This window comes from Podarcis pityusensis (assembly GCF_964106645.2).
Source record: "Podarcis pityusensis genome assembly, chromosome: 5".
NCBI lineage: Eukaryota > Metazoa > Chordata > Lepidosauria > Squamata > Lacertidae > Podarcis > Podarcis pityusensis.
The window spans coordinates 15445094-15470094 of record NC_138032.1 but is presented as its reverse complement, the minus strand read 5'-3'; the positions used below and the strand labels follow the sequence as shown (position 1 = coordinate 15470094).

The window sequence follows — 25001 nt, the reverse complement described above, 5'->3', positions numbered from 1 at the left end:
AAGATTTTTGTTCAAAAACCTGATGGCTAGGATAACAGAACTACCCTATCATCTCTATGAATATTAATTTATTTGTAACTTTTTCTTTACCACCCTTTCTTTAAAAATCCAAGATGATTTACGACACATAGGGTTTAGGATCTAGTGGATCTCTGACTGAGCTGGGAGGTTCTGGGGTAGCCAGGCTCTGCTGGTGTAATTCCTTAACTGTGGCTCAGCCAGAGATACACTGACATATTTTCCCCATCTCAGATGAGTCAAGCCCTGGCTGATGTTAAGCTGCCATAAGCACTGCAAGAAGGTGTTCTGGACGTTCAGTGGGACTGGGAACAGAGAGTGGGAAGTTCATGTGAGCTGGGTACTATGGTGTCAGTGGCAGCCCATTCCATTTTGCCTCCCGAGGCGAAATGTGAAGGTGCCCCCCCCCACCTACTGGGGTCACATGGCTGCAGCTTGTGGGTTCTTGGTGAGATCCTGCCAGAGGTCAGTGCGATCTTGCAGGAACCTGGAAGCCACATCTCCCTGGCTCTGGCAGCAGGGGACAGTGTCCCACACCATGAGAGACTTGAGAAGCCACAGCAGCGACGAGATCTCACAGAAGTTCTACAAGATCTTGCTGAAAGCAGCTTTTCAGGGCCGGCCAAGCACATTTTTTGCACCTGAGACAAACCACAAAATGGCATCCCCTCCTTTCAAGGGAAGAAGGGGGTGAGCTTCTGATCCTACATCAGGATCTGCTGTCCCTGTGGATCTTGCTGCCCAAGGCGGTTGCCTCACCTTGCCTCATGGGTGGGCAGGCCCTGCCTTAGATCTGCCGAAAAGGATGGTGTTCAAGTCAAATGCTATTTTAAAGGTTCAGCCACCAGCAGCCCCTCCTTCAGGAGTTAGGATCAGGTGTGTACATTGCGCCATCCTGTTTTATTCCAGCTTCTCGTGTACAGGGATTTTTGTACCAGCGAGCCTACCAAATAATGGTAACTTTAACCCTGAGGCCTAGTTTTACCACTTATGCTTTAATATTTTAATTAAATTCGTTTGCTTTTACCGACACTTCGATTAGCATTTTTTTGACTGTTCGAAGTCTTTTGTTCCAGTAGCCAGCGGTATCTAAATTTGGTTTAATAACCGAAACAAGTAAAAACGCCGCGAAGGGCGACTCGATGACCCAGCGTCCCCGAGCGGCAGTTGCTGTGGGGAGCAGCGGCTTCTCCTCAGGGACAGACGCCCTCTTGGTCATTCACACCTTCAGGCATATTCAACACCACGCCATCCCGGCACATGCAATAAGAAGCGTGAGGGGAAAATAAGTCTCTCGCACACAATTTATTCTGAAGCGCCGCATAGTGCTTTGTTTCAAGACTCTCCCTCAGCGCCCCCGTTGCTCCCCACCTGCCCTCAGCGCCCCTCCCCGCGCGAGAGGAAAACCGGAGGGCGGGAAAGAGCCCGGCAGACGCCACGCGCCTCGCCGCCCTCCTTTATCCTCCCCTCCCCTCGAGTTACATAATAGCTCGCGCGGCCTCTCGCGAGGTTGCCGGCCAGCTGTCCCTCCCCTCCCCGCTCCCATCCCTGTGTCTGTGCTTCCCTTTCTCACTCCCTCACACACAGACAAAATCTGCCCCCCCTTCTCCTCCTCTTCCCAGCCCCCCTCCCCGCGCTCGCCTCAGCCCCACGTCACCGGGAGACCAGACGGGGACAACATGGCGGAGCGGAGGAGACACAGGAAGCGGATTCAGGTACCTCGCTCGCTCCTCTCCTCGCCAACCGCCGGCGGGAACCGCTTCCCTTTTTATCTCCGTCCCCCCCGCCTTCCACACGGACTCCCCCTCCCCTCAGTGCCTCTTGTGGTAGTTTCGCCTTCCTTCTTTTCGGCCTCTTTTATTCCCTCTCTTCTTTCGCCACAGGGCCAGCCACGTCACTGCTCTCCCCTTCTCTTCAGGGCATCTCTCTCTCTCTCTCTCTCTCCCACCCTCTCCCCACCCTCCACTCGCGCCTTTTTTCTTAGTGGGAGACCGATGGGCGCTCCAGTCCCGCATTCCCACTCCACCCTCCAGTAGCTCCATACTGAGTAGATGTCTCTCCTCAGCCCAGGATGTCTATCTGCCCTTTTCACCCCACCAAACACCTCCCCCCCCCCACAGAGCAGTCCCTATAATGGTGACACAGGACTGTGGGGCACCCCAGCTCCAAACGCCAGGACGCAGCTGCTCCTTCTCCAGGCGCTGTGCCCCGAGGGAGTTATCACTCGCGAGCCCCTCTCCCATCTGCGCCTCCCGCCGTGCTCTTTTTGGGTGCGTCTTGATGGTGCCCCACCTACAGTCCCACCACGACTCATCCTTTCCCCCTTTCTGTTCTGCGGTTGGGTGGTTTTCCCTCCGCAGAAGGGCACCCCTTCGCATTTCTTGGCTACGTGGTTCGAAGCCTAGTATTCCCCCAAAAGGCAGCCCGGCACTCATTTCCAGGCTCACCCTACAAACAGTGTAAACGTTTCTACCATCACAACAGCTGTTTGCAATCATCTTTCCACTGTTAATTGTCTACACACCCACACCCATCCCTTATTGCACCATGTTGTGGCATGGAACTAACCCCCCCCCCAAAAAAAACCCACTTCATTGCCAAATGTACCTGTGAAACCCTGATGGAATTCCCCAATAAACTGTCTTCTCTTTACACCAGCATAGTAGGCTATCTACTTCACATACATCTAAAATATAGACTTAGCATGCATGGTTATCACACATACAACCTGTAACTGAGAGAATTTCCTATTTGGTGAGCACTATACTTAATGCTGTTTAATCACCTCTGCATCATGTGGAGTTTGCTTGTTGCATGCTAGTGGATGCCACCCTGTTGCATTACAATATCAGTTTTTCACTTCTGCTCAATCCTGCTAATTCTAGCACGCTCACTCATTTACACGACCTGTATTCATTATCATCTTCTGTGATGCCCTTAGGTTCACAGGCATCCTCACAGACACCTAGAAGAGTGTTTCTTCTTGGATGTTCCAGATGTAGTGACAGCATATGAATGAGTCACTTTTTCTGCAGTCAACTGCAGTAATTATTTTTGGTAGTCTCATTATGAGAAGAAGGGAAGGGAAGTTTTTCTCACTTCAAAGCTATGTTATAAAGTCTTCTGCAATAGATGACATATGTTAGGTATGCCACATAGTTATGTGCTCTGTAGTGAACAAATATATCTTTAAAAGTATCTGTGTCAATGAAGCTGTGCTATGTTTGTTAAGGTTATTTAATTCAATATCTTCCAAAACTTGTTCAAATGTGGAAAGGCCAAATAGTGACAATATTGATAAAAGTTTAACTTATGTTGCGTTCAGGGTAAGAATATGCAAAGTCTGTAAAGAATATTAACACTAGGTGGACCATTGTTTTTACAGTTAACAACGCTTGGCAAAAACAAGATATGATATTATTAGCATTTATAATTTTGTGCAGCCTAAGCATAATGTTTATTTGATTGTAATAATTATGCCAACAAATATTTGAGAAATGTATTCTAAAATATTCATGGCCAACTTGACAGCTACCATCCTGTCTCATTGTGGCTTTGGTAAAACTATTCACCAAACCATAAAGATTGTGAATGAGCTGCAGACACACACTATATACCTCTCTTCCTCCTGTTTTTTTTAAATCCTGAAATTCCCTCCCCCTCATTGCCTCCAAAATGTGAGGCTTCTCTCAACACCTCCCCAATTAATATATAGTCTAAAGAAGGTTAAACTGTAGGTCAGTTTGAAGCCTGAGTTACTCACAGTTAATACTAAAAATAATCTTGTATGTTATCTAGATTATAGGAGCTCTTCAGTATTGGAAAAGATTCTTTAAAATATTGTTTGTTGTTTTTACATGCCAGCGGAGATCACATTTCACAAACTGTTCCTAGATAAAGCTGGAGTAATCTCTTGCAAATGTTTATGGACCTTTGCTTTTGAGTGTCACAGTATGAATATGTTGCATCTTTGATTGCCAGGACGTTGATCTCATGCAAAACATTTACTGACAGCTTTGGATACTTAGCATATGCTTTATTAGTAATACGCTAGTTTAGTGTGCAATACATTGTGCAGTCATCTCTTTCTAAATATATTTTGTTTGGGTGCTGGATGGTTTAAAATTTATTTAATGAGGGGGAAACTAGTTCAAATAAGTTTATATCAAATAGTAACAGCAATTATTTCTCTTCAAGAGTAGCACTATTTCTTGAATTATGCCCAGTGCCACAGCTATTGGGGGGGGCTAGCTGGGTTCCCCCCCTCGGGGGCGCCATTGAGGCTCCCAGCCTGTTTGTGCGTGTGTGTACACACATACACATGGGGGTTCCAAACCAGGTCTTTGACCTGGGTGAAATAAAGCCTACCTAGTTTTGCCCCTGATTACGCCATTTCCCTTTTCCCACTTTTCTAATATTTCTATACAGTATTTCAGTTTAAACACCCCGATTGTCATGTTGCTCTGTTCAAGGTTTGTAATATATATATATCAATTTTATATTTTGTTTGGTGTCATAATGAATAGCAGGCTGATGAATGATACTATCATAAATTCTTAATAGCTGCACCTGGAGCAGTAGCACCAGAGGGACAGTGACTGAGAGATGTACTGTATTGGAATCATAGAAGTAAAACAAATACAGATCTCTGTATTAGTGTAATTATTTGTATAACTAAAACTGGTGTCGTAATACACTTCTGATGGTCTTGGTTAATGAAAACTGAAGTTTTCCTCTGTATCACATTTGTGGCCACATTGCCATTAATTGACATACTACAGTAGAAAAATCCATCCCATCAAAAATTACAGTGGTACCTCAGGTTACATACGCTTCAGGTTAAAGACTCCGCTAACCCAGAAATAGTGCTTCAGGTTAAGCACTTTGCTTCAGGATGAGAACAGAAATCAGGCTCCGGCGGCGCAGCAGCAGCAGGAGGCCCCATTAGCTAAAGTGGTGCTTCAGGTTAAGAACAGTTTCAGGTTAAGCACAGACCTCCAGAACGAATTAAGTACTTAACCTGAGGTACCACTGTAGTCATATATATTGAGCACCTTCACTTAAGATTTAAACTTTAGACATTTTCATTTCTGTCTTGAAAGAACAGGATATATGATTTACAAACATGATTGACTCAAATCTCAAGTCATTTAAGTTAATTTGATTCTTGGAAGGCAGTTCATCTCACAAGCGGGGAAGTTAGTACAAAAAATGCTCTTTAAGAACAGACTGTGCGTGCCAGCTTCTTGCATGGGTAACTATGTTAAACTGACCTTTGCTTCAAGTTTCTTTGAAGAAACTGTAAAAACAGCTGTTGCAAACAAAGGCAACGCTGGTATTGGGTAGCTATTTTCTGTTGATAAGAGACTGGAGAAGCCAAGGCAGCATGATCTCTGCCTCAAATTCACAACACTTCCGCAGTTATCACGTGCTTATTAGTCTGAAATAACCAAAATCTTGTCACCTGGAAAAGTAGGCAGTGGTTGCTTGGACAAGGAAGGGAGCTACATGCTCTTCTTCCTATCTCTGCATTCCATTTTAGAGATGTGATCAGGTGCCCTTGGTGCAGTTGACCATGTCCCCTAAACCATCACCTACATTCAGCTGCTTACCATAAGCACTGCTATTCGTGTGCAAGTGCTTTCGTGTGCAAGCCACTTTCTGATTCAAGCGAAATCTGTTATATGCAGTGCTGCTGAGAGGCAGGCACAGAGGTACTGATGTACTGGACCCTCAGTCAGCAGGCCCTCCAGTTGCTGAGTATTCATTTTTTAAAAAATGTCTCTAGACTTAAGTTGTGGAGCAAAATGTGCAGGCAGCCTTCTATGCAGTTTCTGTGAGATGAACTATATTTTTAGTGCAGTGGTATGGTAGGCAACTTTGTGATGGAATATATATGGAAATATATATATAGGACAGACATTGTGTTCTGTTGATTCTTTATAGGTTGTTGATTGGACCCTAGAAATCTAATAAATTGCTTGCATAGGGGCTTTAGTGAGTAATGCAAGAGATGAAATTTAATTACATATGGTTATATGTTCAAATGAGCAGTGGTGATCTACTCTGGGCCTGATCCAAACCAGTTCAAGCTTAAACTTGTTAACTAGAACCTATTCCATACCAAATCCAGGGAATCTCACCCATTTCTTTTTTGTTTGTTCATTTTTTGTTTATTCATTGCATTTATATCCTACCTTTTTTTCTAAGGAGCTCAAGGTGTTGTACATGGTCCTCCGCCTTCTCATTTCTCCCACAACAACCCTGTGAGTTAGGCTAGGCTGAGATATAGTGACTGGCCCAACACCCAGTGAGCTTCATGCTCAAGTGAGCTTCAGCCCACCCCCACTTTGAACTCTGGTCTTGTAGGTCCTAGTTGGACACTCTAATTACTGCACTGCACTGCACTGGCTCTCTAAGTAGGTAGTTAGTAGTCTATCATGTTAATTACATGAACTTGGAATATGCTGAAAAAACTGCTAATTGTATTTTTCTAATGTGAGCCTCTGTGCATAACAAGTTGCCTACCTTTGACGTACAAACAGTATTTTCCAAGCAAGTGTAATTAAGTGTCTGAGACAGCAAATTACAGAAACGACTATTGTTTTAGTTAGCCTATCATATTGCACCATTGCTAAACAGCCGTCTTGCAAAAAGAGATTTTAACATACCAAGGTGAACGTGTAAGAATTTAAGATATGATGACATTGTTTCCTTATTTGCATAACATTACTTCCTTACCCTCAGTGGCTTGCATAGGGAAAAGAATAGGCTCCCAAGTAGTTTCTAGCAGCTGCTGCTGTTGTCTTTGCTACGACTTCAGAGCAAACGTTCCTTCTTTGCTCAGTGTAGTGGTTAAGGTTTCATCTGGACATACTTTGTTCCACTGGTTCATTTCTGCACAAAGATTTCATGTGGGGATATGAAGATGAGAATCCAGAGGACACGGCTCCATTCTACCCGCAGCTTCCTCCTGATTTATGTGGAAATGAGGTGCTGGTTTTAGTAATTTTATGGGGATTGGGAGGGATTGGCTTTTTGTAGCTGTTCATATTTAATTCTATGCAATACTGTAGACATTCTTTTAAGAATATTTTTTGTTATTGTTATTGTTATTATTATTTGGTTTTTATTATTTCATTTTATAATTATATAAAACGGAGAAAACAATTATAACAGATAAAAATTAAAATATGAAAAACAAAACTATAAAGTAGGCACGTAGAATAAGTTAAAATAACAAAGCCCAAGTAAAGATCATCAGCTCATCAAGTATAGTACTAGATTTGCCAGGCTTGTGACAAGGGTTGTCTTGAAAATGAAGGTTCCGCTGTATATGTCACAAAGGAATGCCAAATCTCAACTTCTGCATTATTCCCCCCCCCCCATTATAACTATATTCCAGAATGATTGGTATGAAGTGTCCAGTTTAAGATTTTTTACTGTTTTCCATTGAGTTGCAGTTACTATTCATGCTGCCAAGATCATATAATGTATAAGACCAATTCTTTTGACAATATAGTTACATTGGTATCTTCAAAAATATTCCGTAACATTAATTTTGGACAAGAAGCAATAGTGTTGGGTTTTTTGTTAATAATTGTCATTTCTGTCAAAATTACATTCCAAAAATAGTACCAAGTAACATTCCCACCATGAATGGTAATAAGTACCAAGTTTATTGCAACCCTTCCAACAATTAGGTGATCTAGAAGGAAATATTTTAGACATTTGCAAAGGAGTGCTATTACCATCTGTGTAATAATTTTAAGGCATTGCCCCCAAGAAAACTGGAAACAGATTTTGAGGTTAATGATTCCCAAGTTTTATTCCAATCATTTAGGAGAATTTGTGTGCCGTATCTTTTTAAGGGGTTCCATAGATCCAAAAATTACATTAAGCAATTTAGAAACTAACCCTTCCCACCTCTTACCCATTAGTTTGATTAGCAAAAATTTCCAGGATTTATCTCTCTTAACATTGTATGGTTTTTGCAGGACTGTTTTTGGATGCTCCAACCTGTTTGCAAAAAGGGAAGAAACAGCTGTGTCATCAATAAACTTGCTTCACAGGCTCAACATGATTTTTCTGTCTTGTAGCAGGTGGAGAATGTTCTGTAGCTTCAGCGTGGTTGCTTCATTTTAATAGTTTGTTCAGCCAAACAGGAACTGTCCAATACTATAACTTTTTTATATTATTTAGCAAGTGTGTATGTGTTTTAACCAGCTTGCATGTTCTTTCCATTCCTTCTTACTACTTAGCTGCCTTGTTATAGGTGAAACATTAAAAGGTAGAAAACAGAGCTAAATACATTGTTTTAAAATCTTGTTAGTTTTAAGAATCCCTAATCACAACTTTTTGACAGATGTTTAGCTACAGCCCTTTCTGTTTATATTTATTTATTAGCCATTTATAGGCTTGCATTACTTCCAAAAGATCACACACCAAAGCAGAGTATGAAACCAATTTAAAGCTACAATCATCAAATAAAATAATTTAAATAAAACACCCATCTGGAGTAATGAAGCAGTTAATAGAAACCATGATGATGATGATAATAATAATAATAATTTATTATTTATACCCTGCCCATCTGGCTGAGTTTCCAGTGCAGCAAAATAAAGAATTTATAACCAGACTAAAAGCAACTGCAATTAAAACACCCAATTAGCTGACACCAGAAGTGTTTTGTAAGAGCTGGGGTTTTCATTTACTACTAAAAGACCAACATTATAGGGACCAAATAGCGGTTCAGGTTGTGTTCCCCCACAGAAAATATCAAGCTCTGCACCTTCACAGTTTTGGTTCTCTAAATGGAGGGGACACTGAGCTTTCCCTGTGAACATGGAGAAACAGGGCAGGAAATGCTCCCAAAGAGATGCAGGACCTAACCTAGACAGATTAAGGCCTTAAAAACAATCACCAGCATGTCCAAAGCAAAAATGCAGCCAGTAAAGATGAGCAATGACAGGAGTGACATTCTTTTTGCAACGTGTCCCTGTCAGGTAAACTGCAAACCACCTGCAACTTCTGAACTGTTTTCCAGAACACATAGAACACATTGTAATTGGCATTATATGACAGAAGTGGCCTCAATACGCTCTCCTGTGTTAAACTGGTAAAATGGCCTCCTGTTATTAGTACTACTACCTGGGAAGCCCTCAATACCAAAGAGTCTACGATCATTTCCAGACTATGTACTTTGTCATTAAGGGGGAGTATAAAAGGTAACAGTAAGGGTAAAGGTAAAGGACCCCTGGACAGTTAAGTCCAGTCAAAGGCAACTATGGGGTGGGCCCTAACCTCGGTTCAGGCTGAGAGAGCTGGCATTTGTCCACAGATAGCGTTCCGGGTCATGTGGCCAGCATAACTAAAACGATTCTGGTGCAATGGAACACTGTCAAAAAAAAAAAAAGCATGGTGGTGTTCAAATATTCTGCCAGCTCTGTTCCCACCTTGTGGTTGCTTCTGTGTTAGCATGCTGACCTGCTGATAGAGGCAAAGAATCTAGAATAGTGTCCCAATTACAACTGATGTGGTTACCCATTCTTAACTTTTAAACTACAAGGCAACAATATTTGGTCTTGGGAGGTAAATTTCCTATATTTCCTATATCATGCATCTGATGGACTGTAGTCCATGAAAGATTATGCTATGATAAATTTGTTAGTCTTTTAAGATTTCACAAGAGTCTTTGTTGATAATGAGGTATTTACAAAATATTAGCGTGTAACTATCTAAGGCATCATGTTTCACATGCTATGAAAGTGAGTTGAGGAGCTTTGTAAAATTTCAGTACAAATGAAAATACTGTAGCTTTCTGCTTTAAATTTGCATTTGCTCTGTTTTCTCTTAAAGGAGGTGGGTGAGCCATTCAAGGAGGAAAAGGCTGTTGCTAAATACCTGCGTTTCAACTGTCCAACCAAGTCTACCAATATGATGGGTCACAGAGTGGATTACTTCATTGGTAAGGTTAAATATTATCCAAATCATGTGGCAATCTGATTGTCAATATTTGTAGCACTTGGAGGAAAATGTTTTTATTCTTGCTTTTACCTGGGAGATAAGTTGGGATGAGAATCTGATTAAAACTAATCACAACCTGATTCCCCTCCCCTCCCTAATTTTTTTGTTTTTTAATAAGAGCATTTTATGGTCTGCACTTCACCTCAGTGAATTCCAGGGTAGGAGTAGAATCTTTATCTTCTGCAGAGTGTAGAAGTTTCTGGTTCAGACTGTTTATTTTTATTCAGATTTGAAAGCCTGAGTGAGTGACGGCGATGATAACACAACAAACATAATATTGATTGCTGATGGTTGGTGTTCTCTTATGACAACAGCAGTGATAACTGACAAGATAGTTTTGCCTTCTCCCATACTAACCATTGATGCCATCTCATTAACTGTGACAACTTGTATCTAATACTACAATTTATATCCTAGCTGTACTTCTATGGAACTGCTGCACTGTGTAGCACCCTGAATATCTAACTACCACAGGGCAGCAAGTCTGTAAAACAATTCATTTTTATCTTAGAAAAAGAGAAAAGATATGGAGGAGGCACTCTGCTTTCTGCCAAAATGTCCTCGGCCTACTTAATCCACTAAGCAGTTTATCTTCATAATCACTTGCAGCAGATGGAAGCTTTGGGCTGCACTTCTTGCTCCGTTACCTGGGAGTAAGCTCTACTGAACTCAATGCAACTTACTTTTGAGTAGACATAACAATGTGTGGTTCAAATAAAAGGCCCTCAGCTTCCCATTCCTTCAAGAGTATAGAAATTTGGACAAACCTAAAAGGTTTCAAATACTTCCAGACATTGGATTTATGTGTACAAGGTTTATTCATGCTGAAGCCAGAAAAAAGGAAAAGTGAAAATGTCTTAATCAATCAAAATCATTTCCTAGGTTTTCTTTGGACTCAAAAATTGTTGGGTTCTACTGTGGGTGAGCTTTTTAGACAGACACGTCATCAAATGAGGAACAAAATTATTACTGTTCCAAAATTTCCATTTTCTTTAGGACTGGTCACATTTTTCCAGTGTAGCATTCTTGTGAGAGGTATGGTATGTTTTTCTTTTTAGCTTCCAAAGCTGTGGATTGCCTTCTGGATTCTAAGTGGGCAAAAGCCAAGAAAGGAGAAGAAGCCCTGTTTACCACTCGAGAGTCTGTAGTTGATTATTGCAACAGGTAGGCCTGGTTGTTTTAATGTTGTTGTAAACACAATGAATACTCCTAAATATAATGTTACAGAATGAATTAAAATGTATTTTCATTGTGTTATGTCCAGGTAATCAGAAATTATTTTTATATCGGGACTAGTCATGGAACCATAGATCCTCCATAGTTGTCTTTGGTCTTTGCTACTACTGTATGGCTTTCCACATATTCCAACAGCCTATGTAGCTAGGATTATTCTAGTTGAAATACAACATTCAGTTGAAAATTACTTTGTTTCTGCAGTTGCAGAACTCCAAAAACTCAGCAACAAGACCTTATTATCTTGTCAGATTATAGTTTTATGCTTTGTAGGAATAGAAGAAACTGCCTATAATTGTTAAAGTTGGCTGGTTTTTATTATCAGTATTTTATGAAGAGTTCCCTTGGGTTAGGGTATATTGTCAAAATGTGTTGGAAACAGTGGTCTAATTTTCACCGTCATCTATTACCTTTACCATTTGTCACTGTTTTTTCATTAATAACATGTGCATATATCTAAGTGTGAAATGGCAACCGATAGGGAAGATTGATATTTTATGTGCTTATAAGAAAATAAGTTTATGTATGGCAAGTATTTTTATACTGCTCTTCAATCCTATTTCCTGAGCAGCTTACAAAAATTTCAAGGAGTAATCAAGCTCTGGCACTATTCTAATGATTACTATTTTTTAAATACAATTTTTATTTAAGAGATTCCCCCCCCCCCAATCTTTCTTAATAACCTGCCAAATGTGATGTAGACTTGGTTTGGTCATAGTTGTAGAATGGATTGCTTATTTGATCAAAGTAGTAGTTTGAGTTTATTTTACCATATGACTCCACTTTAGCAGTGGACTCCCAGATTAAGCATGAACTGAATTTTTCTTCTAAGACTTTTAAAGAAGCAGTTTTTCCACCGAGCTCTAAAAGTGATGAAGATGAAGCCAGACAAGGATGCAAAGAAAGAAAAGGAAAAGGAGAAAGGAAAGACTGAAAGTGGAAAAGAAGATGAGAAAAAGAGCAAAAAAGATGGCGGAAAAGAAGAAAAAGCTAAGAAGGAGAAAGAGAAGGAAAAGAAGAAGGATGGTGAGAAAGAAGAAGGCAAAAAGGTCAGTGTGAATCCCCAAGTCCAGCTGAGATGAAACCATAATATAAACAGTGGATTGAATAGCATTCCATTCAGAGTGAGAGAAAATTAAAAACTGCAAAGAACTAATATTAAAGATTAACTTCTAGTTTGGATTTCTTTACTTACCATAGCTTTTCTCATAATACTTTGGGGTCTTTGTAATATAGTTCCTCATGAGAAAAACTGTACATGTTCAGTGGAGGACATTAACAGTATGGACTAGTTTTTACAGGAAGAAGTGAAAAAAGCTAAAAGAAATTAAAGAATACATAGTGCAAGGTACACACTTAAGAGAGTTTTAGCATTTTTGCTGTCATATTAATAGACATGCTTAATAAAACATATAATAAGATTAGTATTACAGAGATAGTTCTGTGAATTTTTTCGGGGTGCTCAAAAGGTGTTCAGTAGGTTTCAGTGGCCCTTTCTATTACTTATTTCTGAAATAGATTTGTGAGAAGTATTTTCTGCAGTGTACAGTAATCTTCATCCCAATTTGTGTATGAATAAATGTGTTTCTGTCGGGGCACTCTAATTTGGGAAGAGGCAGTAGACATGGTTAGACATAATTTCCTTCTCTCTTTTTCATCATTAGGTTCAATATTAAAATTTCAAGAATAAATACTAATATATGTGCTTAAGATTGTACCATATGCATACTGTAAACAGTTTCAAGTTCTAAAAAAGTTACTGTTTTGATAACTACCTCTTTTAGTATTGGTTCCAGATTTAAGTTTAAGGAAAACTGAAATCCTTGGGGTGAATTTAACCATAGATGAATATCAGTTTCATTAAAAATACAAGGTCTCTTATTTAGAAATACAATATACTGAGGTAGGATGCATAAAATAACTGAGTTTACAATTTGTTTGAAACACATATTCCTGTCCTGGAGTTTTCCTGTTCAGGTGTCAGCCATGCCCTTTTCCATGACACTACATTTCATCTAGTCCTCCCTCTGTTCTCCCCCCACTCCCAGTTGCCCATTCCAACCACCCCACCACTCAACACAGTGTGCTGTAGCAACTGAGAATGCTTAGTCCTTACTGGGCCTGAGAATTTCCCCCTACAGTTTTTTTGTTTTGTTTTGTGTTCTGCAAAAGATGCAACTGTCAGCTGAAAAAAAATTCAGCTCCTAAAATTGATAGCATGACTCTTAAGTCAGCTAAAGAGGTTTGTGGAAGGAAGGAAAGTTGCTCATCCTGCTATGTGCAGAAGACCCCCTCCAAGCTGTCTGGAGGATCATGCGAATTGTAATGTAGCTGTTTCATGCTGTGGCCTCCTTTGGAAATTCCTTTGTTCAAGTATGGCTACTTTAAGATAATTGGCAAAGTGCCCTAGTGGATTGAAGCATTCTCCTACTGGTCTATGAATATTGCCATTTCTTATGTCAGATATGTATTCATTGATTCTTTTGTGTAGGGATGGGCCTGTTTGTCCTATGTAGAATGCAGAAGGGCATTGCTGGCAGATGACATAATGCATTGGAAGATGAGCAGGTGAATGAACTATTGATGTTATTTTAGGTCCTGTAATACTGTTGCCAGAGAAGGTATGGGAAAAGAATTGGCATCTCGGTTTGTTGCAGGGCCTGGTTCCTGTTTTTGTGTTCTGTTATATGAGCTCTTGTTGGCGAGTAGTTGTTATGGGTGTTGTGTGTAAGCAAGAACAGTCCTCCTACCCAAGACCTGTGAGAAGGAAGCAATATTGTCCAAGATGGGCTGTAGATTATTCATGCTTGAGTGGCTATATCTGGGAGCTGTAGGTGGCTATAAATGGTGGTCTGTTGCTTTCTCTTCCTCATCTGTCCTGTAGTTGATTATTTCTGGAAATTGGTCTGACCTCGCTGATTTGCTCTTTCACTCCATTGGATTTGTATTGTAATCTGAGAAATGCCTGGTATAAATCCTTAAATTGTGAGTCTGTGTGATGGGTCAGAGCAGATGTAATGCCTTAAGGCTTTGTTGTTTTTGCTGCAACCAACTATCATGGCTATCCTACTGGAAATGGTTTCCTTCCATGAACTTCGTTAACTTGTTCTAGGATCTAAGATGGATTATGGGCAATTCTGTTGGCTATTTGCAGTTTAGTAGCGCTGCAGAGAGCTTGCTGGGGAGACCATGCATTAAAAAGGGACTCAAAAATAACTTAAACAAGGTTTTAATAACAAAAACAAAAACTCCTTATACACTAAATACATCAACAACAAGCCAGACCCAACCACCAACCCATCCCCCAGGGTAAAGGGAGAGCTAGGTGCTGCTCCTTATATACTATACCCAATTGCTGACACAGCTTGATTAGCACAACTCAGCAGCACCTGCTATGTTTCACAGCTGTAAGACTGGGTCTCGTTATTTGCCCTGGCCCTGGCCCTTAAAGACATACACAACTTGTGAAACAATAATGAACCTTCACATTTTAAAGTGACCATTCAACAGATTCTCCCCTTCCCTCAGAAGACACCCCGCCCCAGACATCACAAACTACGTTGTTTAGAAGGGCCCACCAACTCTCTAGATAAGCTTTTTAGGGGGTGCAAGGTAGGGAAGGGAGAGGAGAGGAGACGGTCATTTTGTGAATGTCTTTCAGAGAACATATCTTAGGATTTATACCATTCAACTAAAATCTGGCAAGTAACAAGTTATGAATCTCACAACCTATATTTAAGCCAGAGAGGTATACCAAATGACAGATAGGTTTAGAGAACTGGACTCCATTTGTCTTGTATTAGAACAACAAGCAGCCTCCAAATTTTCATGAGTAAGAAACCTTTTGCACTGCCTAGCTTTCTTATACCCTTTCTCCTCACTGCTGTTTTCTGTGTCCTGGAAAAGCTACTCCTGTGGACAGGGAACCCTCAGAATTAGGATGTTATGTGGAAGGTTACAGATGGGGAAATCATCAGACATTGGACAAAAGCAGTTCCACTTCTGTGAGCTCCCTCTGTCTTTTGGCTATGTCTTCCCTCCCAGCACAACAATCCAGGGTGAACCCTATTTTGGGTGTTCTCTGATTTTACAGAGAATCATTTTTGGGGCACAGTAAGGAGGCGGGTACGGGAAATCAAGCAACCTTCTGCTTGAGTAACGTTTGGCCCAATAAGAACCACAATTAAGTAAAGGTAAAGGGAACCCTGACCATTAGGTCCAGTCGTGACCGACTCTGGGGTTGCGGCGCTCATCTCGCTTTATTGGCCGAGGGAGCCGGTGTACAGCTTCCAGGTCATGTGGCCAGCATGACTAAGCTGCTTCTGGCGAACCAGAGCAGTGCACGGAAACACAGTTTACCTTCCCGCCAGAGCGGTACCTATTTATCTACTTGCACTCTGACATGCTTTCAAACTGTTAGGTGGGCAGGAGCTGGGACCGAGCAATGGGAGCTCACCCCGTCGCAGGGATTTGAACCGCCGACCTTCTGATCGGCAAATCCTAGGCTCTGTGGTTTAACCCACAGCGCCACCCGCGTCCCTAAGAACCACAATTACTGTGCAATAATTACCCATTCACCTAATTTTCATCATCTTATTTATTCCCCCCACCCCTTTTAGGGCAGATTGTTATACAGCCCCTTACAATAAAAATGTGTAAAAAACCAACTAATAAATAGTATAATAAACTAGCAACAGATAAAATCATATCTGGGGTAGGAGTGTCACGGGAAAATCAATAGAAAACTTGACAGGATAAGGACACTTTTAGGGGCCATTTAATACAAAAGGGGCCCAAAGCAGACTTTTCAGGGCAGGATATTTCACAGATGTAGGATCATTCCTGAAAGGGTCCTGTTCCTGACTAATCTGATTATCTTCAATGGCAAGAACAGGTCCTCTAAGGTTGATTTTAAGGCCTGAGCAGCTTTCTGTGAGTTTGGGTATTTGTCAAATAATCTGGTACCAACCCTTTTGATGCTTTGAATGTTAATGGCAGCACATTAAATTGACCCAGGAAACGAATGGCTGACCAATGCAACTGATGCAAAGTTTGTGTGGTGTGGCCGTACTGCCTACCCCACCCCTTGGCAAGTATTCTGGTGGTTGAATTTTTCACTAGCTGAAGTTTCTGGACTGTCTTCAGAGGCAGCCCTATGTAGTTACAGTAGTGCAGTCTGTATGTTGTGTGTGTAGCTGACGCTTTCTCTAGACAGCATTGCAGCTGGTAAAAAGCATTATTATTATTACTGTATATTAAATTTGTATACCACCCTTCATCAATTGATCTCAAGGTAGTTCTCAACATAAAAAATACAAGATAAACATAGCAAATGCATAATAAAAACAAGAACAAAAAAACCACAAACCAACCCATAAACCAATAACCCCCTCTCCTCCCATCCCCTCCATGTCTACCATCTATACTTTCATAGGTAATACTGGATCCATGAGTACTTTCAAACTGCATACCTGATTCTTTAGAGACAGGGTAAGCCTGTCTAAAATTGTTTGCAAACCTCTATGCAGAGCCCAAACTGTATATCCATTTTATCATGATTAAGTTTCCATTTGTTTGACCTCATTTGTTCCATAACTGCCCCAAGATACCTGATAAGGTTTCTACTGCCTTTCTGAGAAGCAGAAACGAGAAGCAGAACTGTGTGTTCTCTGCATCTTGGTGACACACCAGCCCAAAACTCTGGCAGAGCTCCTCCAGTGATTAGTCTCCCAACACCATGTTCTAGACTCACTCTTCCGGAAAGAACCAGAGCCACTGTAACATTGTGTCTCCAAGCCCCATTCAGACAAGACAGTTCAGAGGGATGCCATGGTCTGCAGTATCAAAGACATTGGAGAATCAAGAATCAACAGGGTTGTGCTCCTCCTGTCCCTCCTGATGAAGGTCATTAGCTAGAATGATCAAGATAGTTTCAGGGCTATAGCTAGGCTGGAAACCAGATTGTAATACTGTACAAGCAAGGCTCAACTTATGTGGGGGTTATGTTCTGGGGATAGCATATAAAGCCAAACTTGTGTGTAGTCAAAATACATTGGGTGGAATGGCAGGTGGTATTGCCTAAAATAATTTTTCCCCAGGCAACCCACCCACTTTCAGCCCCTTTTTATTTATATTTTTTAAAATTTGCCAAGCGCGTAAAGTTGAATGCGCACAAGTTAAATGAGTGCAAGTTGTGAGTTAACTGTCGTTATTTTGAGCATTCTTCATTTTTTTGTCTGCGATTACCAACTGTAAATTATAATTAACAGCATTCAGCTATAGCTAAGCATATAAAAAGTCCCTTGATTTTAATAAAATACTTTAACAGGTGCTTAAATATTTCCTTTTGAAATTGGTGAAAATAAAAAGGGCTTAATTTTGGCTGCATTGTGCACTTATTTTTGTAACACACATACTTGAGAGATTCCACAGCACAGGTAAGAATTCATGGCACCCCGGCAGTCTTTTCAGTCCATAGTGATGGAACATTACTGGGGAATCACAAAGGGGTGTGCCAGGGCAAGGACTGTGAGAAGGGGGAGAGTAAGAAGCTAGGCAGACATGCAGGCAAGAAAGTTTTAAGAATTTATTTGAGAAGATGCACATTAAATAACCTATATTATAGAGGCATGTTTGAGTTAAGATTTTTTGGGGGAATTGGTCTAATAAAGAGGAGGTTAAAGTATAAATAGCCTGTTTTAGAATTTTGTGTTCTAAGGAAGAAAAGAGGATCAGTCAGAACAATTGGTGTCTGTATCTTTCTTTCTGAGTTCTCAGTAATACTAAATAGTAAATTTTAACAAAATGTTTAGCTTTTTGTCAATGTTGTATTCCTTGATTTGCATGTAACTGAAATCAGTGGGAGAATTTTAATGGACTTAAGGCGGGTATGGGGTACCTGTTCAGTTCAGTGGATAAGATCTCTGTATCTCCAGTCCTGGCAGGGCCTACCCACCTGTCAAATTTATCTCTAGGAGAGTAAGTGTCAACGTGTTGTAATTCTTTATGGGACAATTTTTCTTTCTTTTAGGGGAGGTTTCATAGCCCCTTTGTCCAGGTACTCGGCGCCCAGTGCTTGGGAAGTATAGCACAAGGAGCATTCCAAACTCTGCTTGCAAAGTGTCTGACAACCTCCTGGTTGTCAGGTGCTTAGGAGCTACCGCAGAAAGGGTTTTGCAGGCACCTTGGATTGGTGGTGCCTGCAAAGCCTCATTTGGCCAAACCCCACCTTTACCTGCCTCTCCATCTGATGTCATATATGACATCAGGTTGAACGGCAGGTTGGCATAGCTTGTCCAACATGGCCCCGTGGGGCAAATGGTGCTGCCAGACAGGCCCACAGACTGGAGGTTCCCCAAAAGGAAATGCCTAGTTAAACCTTTATATCTCAGTCCAAAGACCATGGTCTGAGGTGGAACCATGTCTTTATCCTCAATGCTGCTTTCGAATCAGTATGTGGGAACAAAGGCAGAAGGGAAGGCTCTCTTGTATCCCAGCTACATGAGGTGTTCTCATGAGCACAATTTCACTGGCAATTGTTTCCAATATATGTCATTAGGATGAGACTCCTGGCACACCTAAGAAGAAGGAGACAAAGAGAAAATTCAAACTTGAGCCTCATGAAGATCAGGTTTTTCTGGATGGAAATGAGGTACAGTATCTGAATAATCTCTGTTGCTGAAATGTTTTCCTGTCTATAATGTTTACCAGTAATAAAAATGTGGAGAAATCCACTAGTCTAACTAGATTTTTCTTGATGTAGTTGGTCAGAATTGGAGACATCTGGCTCTGGTTTTATGAATGTTTGGTAATGTTTTAAAATACCTGTTTTAGCTGTTTTTATCAGTAATTTTTTAAAAATATATTTTTGTAAACTGCTTAGGGATTTTCTTACAATCACGTGGCTTATACATTCTGTTAAATAAATAAAAATAGGGGAATTCTTGGTTTTGATTTTTTATTTTTAAAATATATATTTTTCTATTCTGTTGTTTTACTGCAGTCTTCTCTAACCTGGTGCCCCCAACTGTTTCAGACTACAATATGTCACCTTGAACTTCTTGGAGGAAAGGTGCAATAATGCAATAAATAAATAAAATCCCCGACCATTGGCTATGCTCGTTGAGGCGGATGGTAATTGTAGTCCAAAACATCTAGAGAGTACTAAGTTGGGAGACACTGTTGTGATGTAGTTTACTTGAGTGTAATTTCCTCTGAGACGATTAGGTGAAGAACAGGATATAAATCTTTTAAATAAAATAGGAGTAATAATCTAAGGGCTTTTTTCTGTTAAGATTTCATATTTAGTTTACTTATCACATAATCACAACATGCATAAATTTCATACCAAGGCTAGATAGATTTTGGTCTGATTTAACAGGACAATTCTTATGTCCTGGTACTGTTGGTTATTGCTCCCCAAAATGTGTACGCTTATTCAAAAGCACAGGTTTACTTCTGCCTTAAAGTCCTGATAAGCTGCTGCCATAGACGGACCATTAGTCTTGCTTGAAATAAGGAACAGCACTTTCCAATTGTTCTTCATAGCCATGACAAGAATTACCTGTTGTGGCTGGATTCAATAGATTGCATCTCTAGGCCTGCCCTTCAAACTGCGGGTGCATTGTGGGTTTATGGGATCTCAGATGTTGTTATAAGGCTAATTGAGCATTTGGTGGTGGAACCACACCACTGTTTTTCTGCTGCAAAGGGAAAGGCAGTTTGCAGGGGAGATGTAGCTCTTCACGTGACACCTCTCTACCCTACACACTACCCCCCCCTCCATTTTGATCCTAGATGTATGTTTGCTGCTCTTGTTGCAGAAAGCAATGGTAGATGGGTGTTGTGCAGAAACAGTGATGGGCAGGGAGGAGAAGCATCTTCACCCAGCCCTGCTTTTCCCCTATACGTCCATCCCCAGCCTACTTTGCAGAGAAGTGCTTATCAGGTTCCCAGATCTATGATAATAACCATAAATACTTAGACCTAGTTCTCCTTGAGGAACTAGACCTGTGTCTGAGTTTCATTCCCTCACACTGCAGTACTCTAGTACAGGAGGAGGGAGGGAGGGAGAGCACTAGCTGTCATGGAGAAAGGTTGCAGTTTTCTTCCTGATGCACAGTTTTCTACATGCCAGCAACTTTTTCTATGGAGGAACATTAAAGGATGTAAACTTCCATCTCCAGTCTGAAGTGACACAGCCCCAGACATAGAATCATAGAATTGTAGAGTTGGAAGGGACCTGAGGCTCATCTGTTCCAACCCCCTGCAATGCTTAGATAAAATACATAGATTTATTGTTGCACAGAGAACAAGACTTTAGCTCAGCCCATAAATAAGCTGCCTCAGGTCACGGAGAAAATGTTTAGACTTCTGTACATGCTACAGTGATGAACTATTGCAAGCAGAATATATTATTTCCAATCAGCTTCCTCATATACCTTTGTTTTCAGAACCTGGTTTAATTTTTATGTAATCATTCTCCTTCCAGGTATATGTGTGGATTTATGACCCAGTTCATTTTAAAACATTTGCCATGGGACTCATACTTGGTAAGTAAGTGAGCACTGTTGGGTGAAACTGGCAACCCACCCAACAAACGGTCTGCCTCTTAGCACATCTGTGGCTTTCACAGGGGCAAATCCCCCCCCCCTTCCCATTGAAATAAATGGGGCTTGTTAAGTTCCAATAGATGTTAATTGGTTTTGGGCAGGGCAAACACTGCAGTGGATTACACCCATATTCTGTAGAGGCACAGCACCCACTTTTACAAGACAATTGTGAGGGCTCAAAACATCCCCCCCCCCCCCCAAATTAAAGTGGCGCTGTTGCATTTATTTCAGTCCTAAAGCTCCCAGTATTTCTTATGCTTGTGCTGTCTTTCTTTTAACAGTGACTGCTGTTATAGCTGCAACTCTCTTCCCACTCTGGCCTGCAGAGATGCGAGTAGGCGTTTATTATTTGAGCGTAGGTGCAGGGTGTTTTGTGGCTAGTATTCTCCTCCTGGCTGTTGGTAAGTGTGTGTTTCTCTTCTCTTCCTCGCCATCTCTCACAGTTCAGATTTAAGCATCTCATAGACTTGCCTTGCACCATGTGAATGTTTCCCAGGTGGCCACCATATGTCACCATTGCGCCATTTGTAATAAAGCTGACTGCAAGTGTGCATTCATTCTGGTTGCTTTCACGCAGTGGGAGCAGTTCTGATGTTTGTGTTGCCATTTCTGTCTCATGGGAGAAGCTAAGTGCACCAGTCCCTGTACAGTAGTCTTGCTTACATTTCCTCTGACTGCTCTTGCAGCAATGACTTGTTTTAGGACTGTACTTAACATTTCCCTCTAGCTTTACTGCTTCAATGAGAGACTTTTTGTCTCCTTACTGACAGTTAGAAGTGCTAAACCTACAGGAGGGGTATTCTGTGAGGCTTTGCTGTGAGGCTTGATTCACAGCATAAAAACGGCATTCTGTGCTTTATTGCACATATGGAACCATGTTTTATATGGGGCGGCACCTGGTTGTACAGCTTTATGCTAAACTATCTGCCACTGGCTACAAGCAGTTCATTTACTTACTTGAAAGCATTCACTGCTGAAACTATTTTTGGTAGTAAAAGGAAGCTAGAAGGAAACATATATATGTATAATGAGGCAGGGGAAAAGGTTAAGAGACAGAATGAGATCCCTTTAACATTCTTGAGATTGTAGTGTACAAATTAATTAAATTACTGAGCATAGACAGGACAGTAAATACAATTAACTGAAATGGTTCTCTAGAATCAGGTTTTATTCCAGATATTCCTGCATCTGCTCCAGATACCTACAGTCTCTCAGATAGAGGTCTCTCAGATTATAAAACTTTATAAATGTCTTGGTCTCTGCTTACCTTTATATATTACTATTACTATTATATTTCCAGTTGTGTTGACTGTGATTGTTCAGAATTCCCTCTTGGTTCTGTTGTATATGTCTATTCCTCAAGGGCATGTAGAGAGTGGTTGTGGGCTTACTCACAGCAGTGTAATTTCATTCTTCTAGAGACTTGCCAATCAGTCTCCTTTTGAATGTGCTTAAGCCACATCATTGGAGCTTGATTGCAGTATCCGCAGCCAAGCAAAAATAGGGCTTAAAATTGTTTGTTAATGATCCAATTTGATTTTAAATGTTTTGTTATATGGTATATGTGTAATGCATGTTTTGTTATCTGCCCTGTGAGGTTTAATGTGGTCTAGAAATGTAAGTAAACAAAAACCAATGAGCATCTTAACCATTTAGGTATTGCTTGTTGGTGGAATCGAAAGGGAATGCTTACTCAATATTATTATATTTTAATGTTTTCAACCTTTACCTTGTAGTTTGAACTATTAGCCAGCAACCAAAGTTGGTCATTAACTGGCAGTAGAGAATGTACACCATACAGATTTTCAACAAGTGGTGAAACAGTTTAAGAATGTTAGGGCCTTAATTAGAACTCAGCAGTTGAGTTTGCATTTTAACCCTTGATCTTAATGTAATTAATAGATATGGAAAGCAATTTCTGGAAAAGAATTGGAGGTGGGAGAACCCGGAGCCCTTTAAATTCCTGAGCTGCCTCTTAAGTGTGGGCCCCAAGGTTGCAGTGGCTTACTTAATTTCTCTCACTCAGAATTTTCTGCATTGCCAGTTCAGGCATTTTGTCATTTGCAAACATAAATGTAGCTCTGTGTTCTGTAAATATCCTGTTTAAGACATTTGGACATTTTCTTCTTGTAGCCCGCTGCATCCTCTTCCTTATCATCTGGCTGATAACTGGTGGAAGACATCACTTCTGGTTCTTGCCAAACCTGACTGCTGACGTTGGCTTCATTGACTCCTTCAGGCCCCTGTATACACATGAGTACAAAGGACCAAAAGCTGATTCAAAGAAAGATGAGAAGTCCGAATCCAAAAAGCAGCCAAAATTCGACAGTGAGGAGAAATCTGATAGTGAGAAAAAAGAAGATGAGGACGGCAAAGCTGATCCACTGGGAGGCTTGGGATCAGAAGCTTCTGGCGGAGAGCGGAATTCGGACACAGACAGTGATAGGCGGGAGGATGACCGGTCCCAGCACAGTAGTGGCAATGGAAATGATTTTGAAATGATCACAAAAGAGGAACTTGACCAGCAAACGGATGAAGAGGATTGTGAAGAGGAGGAAGAGGAAGAAGAGGAGCAAGATACTAGGCCTTTACATGAACAATCTTAATTCAGCTGTAGTTTGGGACTAAATTTTGTGCAGACAGTTGGATTTTCTATGTTGGCTGCTACACCATATTGACAGCATTCATTTCTTCCTTATTTGCTGAAATATACAGATGCCGCTTAGCCAAACAGCTTTATAACATAGTTCTTAATTTGTTTTACAAACAGAAGAAAACCACTTAACTTGATAGTTGTTGTAAGTAATCTAATATACACTTACAAAAGCCATCTGTTTCACAACTTGTCAGTCAGATATTTTGGTCTGCTTAAGTCATCAAATATACAGAGGAATGTAGTTCTTTTAATAATATTTTGGGAAATTGCATGTTTTCAGTAACTACACTTTTCCAGAATAGTAATTTAAAATGGCACTTGTTGCATTTATTCCTAATAGCTTAATTTGATTGATACTTACAACAACTGAACTTTTCGGTTCATTCTATTTATATTGTTATTAATCTTCATAAAACTGTAAGACTTTTCTTAGAACTTTTTGTTTAAGAATATTTTTTTTTCTTAAGACATATAAGTTAATGCTGACTTGGCTGTAGGGTTTTAAACTTTTTAACTGTGTGTGACCAACTTAGGAAATCCAGACTGTTCTGTCCATCTGGTTCAGAGCAAAGAAATCATCTTCAACAGGTGGCGGGGGGGGGGGGAGAGCATAATTTGGAGGTTATAGCTCTTGTCTTGACTTGCCCCATCATACTACAAGAAGTGTATTCTGTACATAACATACAAATAAAGCAACCCCCTTATTTTACCTGTTACTTATTATTTGGAGGATTTATCCAGTTTTCAATTTGTATAATTAAAAGCCATTTCAGAATGTGTGTGTGTAAGGGAAATGCAAGTCACAAGGACCTAACAGAATCAGTGAGATTGGCAGCTGTGTTCACTACTGCTTTAGTTTTGTGCCAACATTCCACGTATTCAAGTCCAAGTAAACTGATTCTAATTCAACAAAAGCAGACAGCGTAGCTCTGTGTATGCCTTAATGTTAGTCTTTTATTTCTTTCTGTCTTCAGAAAGTGGAGTACTGTATTTGATGAGTAGACACTGCCATGAGAGAGGATAGGCTTGGCTTGAACATTAAAAGAAGCTCATAAAAAAAAGATTACCAAGACCAAATAATTTCTTGAAATCTTGAAGGAGTTCTGATTGTTCACTTTCTCTCTTATGCATCCCTCATTTGACTGACTTGGAAGACCATTGTGTGTTTAGTTCTATAAACATTTTTAAAGTTAAGACTTTACATCATTCCTCTGAATCATTGAATTTCAGCCTAAAACTGAAATTATGAATACAGATTCAGTTCTTTCTTAGCAAAGTGACTGTGAAGAGATAATGCTAGTTACTTGCTTGCATTTTCGATAGCTGACTTAACAGATCTCTCCTTTTTTCCTTGAACTGCTTTTTCCATCACCAGTGTTTTGACTGAAGATGTTAATTTTTTCTGATTGTGCAAATATATGCATTTTATGTGTGCATTGATAAAAACCATTCACAAA

At 40.5% G+C, this 25001-nt stretch overlaps 1 protein-coding gene across 2 annotated transcripts; it reads left to right on the top strand.

Annotated features, from left to right (window-relative positions):
• The first annotated feature begins 1551 nt into the window (after positions 1 to 1551).
• Positions 1552 to 25001, top strand: SEC62 (SEC62 homolog, preprotein translocation factor). 2 transcript variants are annotated; one of them, XM_081008176.1, is made up of 8 exons: positions 1552 to 1733; positions 9877 to 9985; positions 11103 to 11208; positions 12110 to 12326; positions 18836 to 18928; positions 20768 to 20828; positions 21170 to 21289; positions 23022 to 25001. In XM_081008176.1, the coding sequence occupies exons 1-8, from the start codon at positions 1698 to 1700 to the stop codon at positions 23492 to 23494; spliced, it is 1215 nt and encodes a 404-aa protein (XP_080864302.1). In that variant the 5' UTR covers positions 1552 to 1697; the 3' UTR covers positions 23495 to 25001. The 2 variants fall into 2 exon arrangements, with proteins under 2 accessions (XP_080864302.1, XP_080864301.1); XM_081008175.1 differs by lacking the exon at positions 1552 to 1733 and adding an exon at positions 6821 to 7011.

What these genes read in the sequence shown, in the direction of transcription:
- SEC62 (XM_081008175.1), top strand. Translation starts at nt 6,931, where the DNA reads ATGTGGGGATATGAAGATGAGAATCCAGAGGACACGGCTCCATTCTAC. An exon ending in GTAGTTGATTATTGCAACAG is followed by an intron (nt 11,209 to 12,109) that starts GTAGGCCTGGTT and finishes TTTTCTTCTAAG; the next exon opens with ACTTTTAAAGAAGCAGTTTT. An exon ending in TATTCTCCTCCTGGCTGTTG is followed by an intron (nt 21,290 to 23,021) that starts GTAAGTGTGTGT and finishes TTCTTCTTGTAG; the next exon opens with CCCGCTGCATCCTCTTCCTT.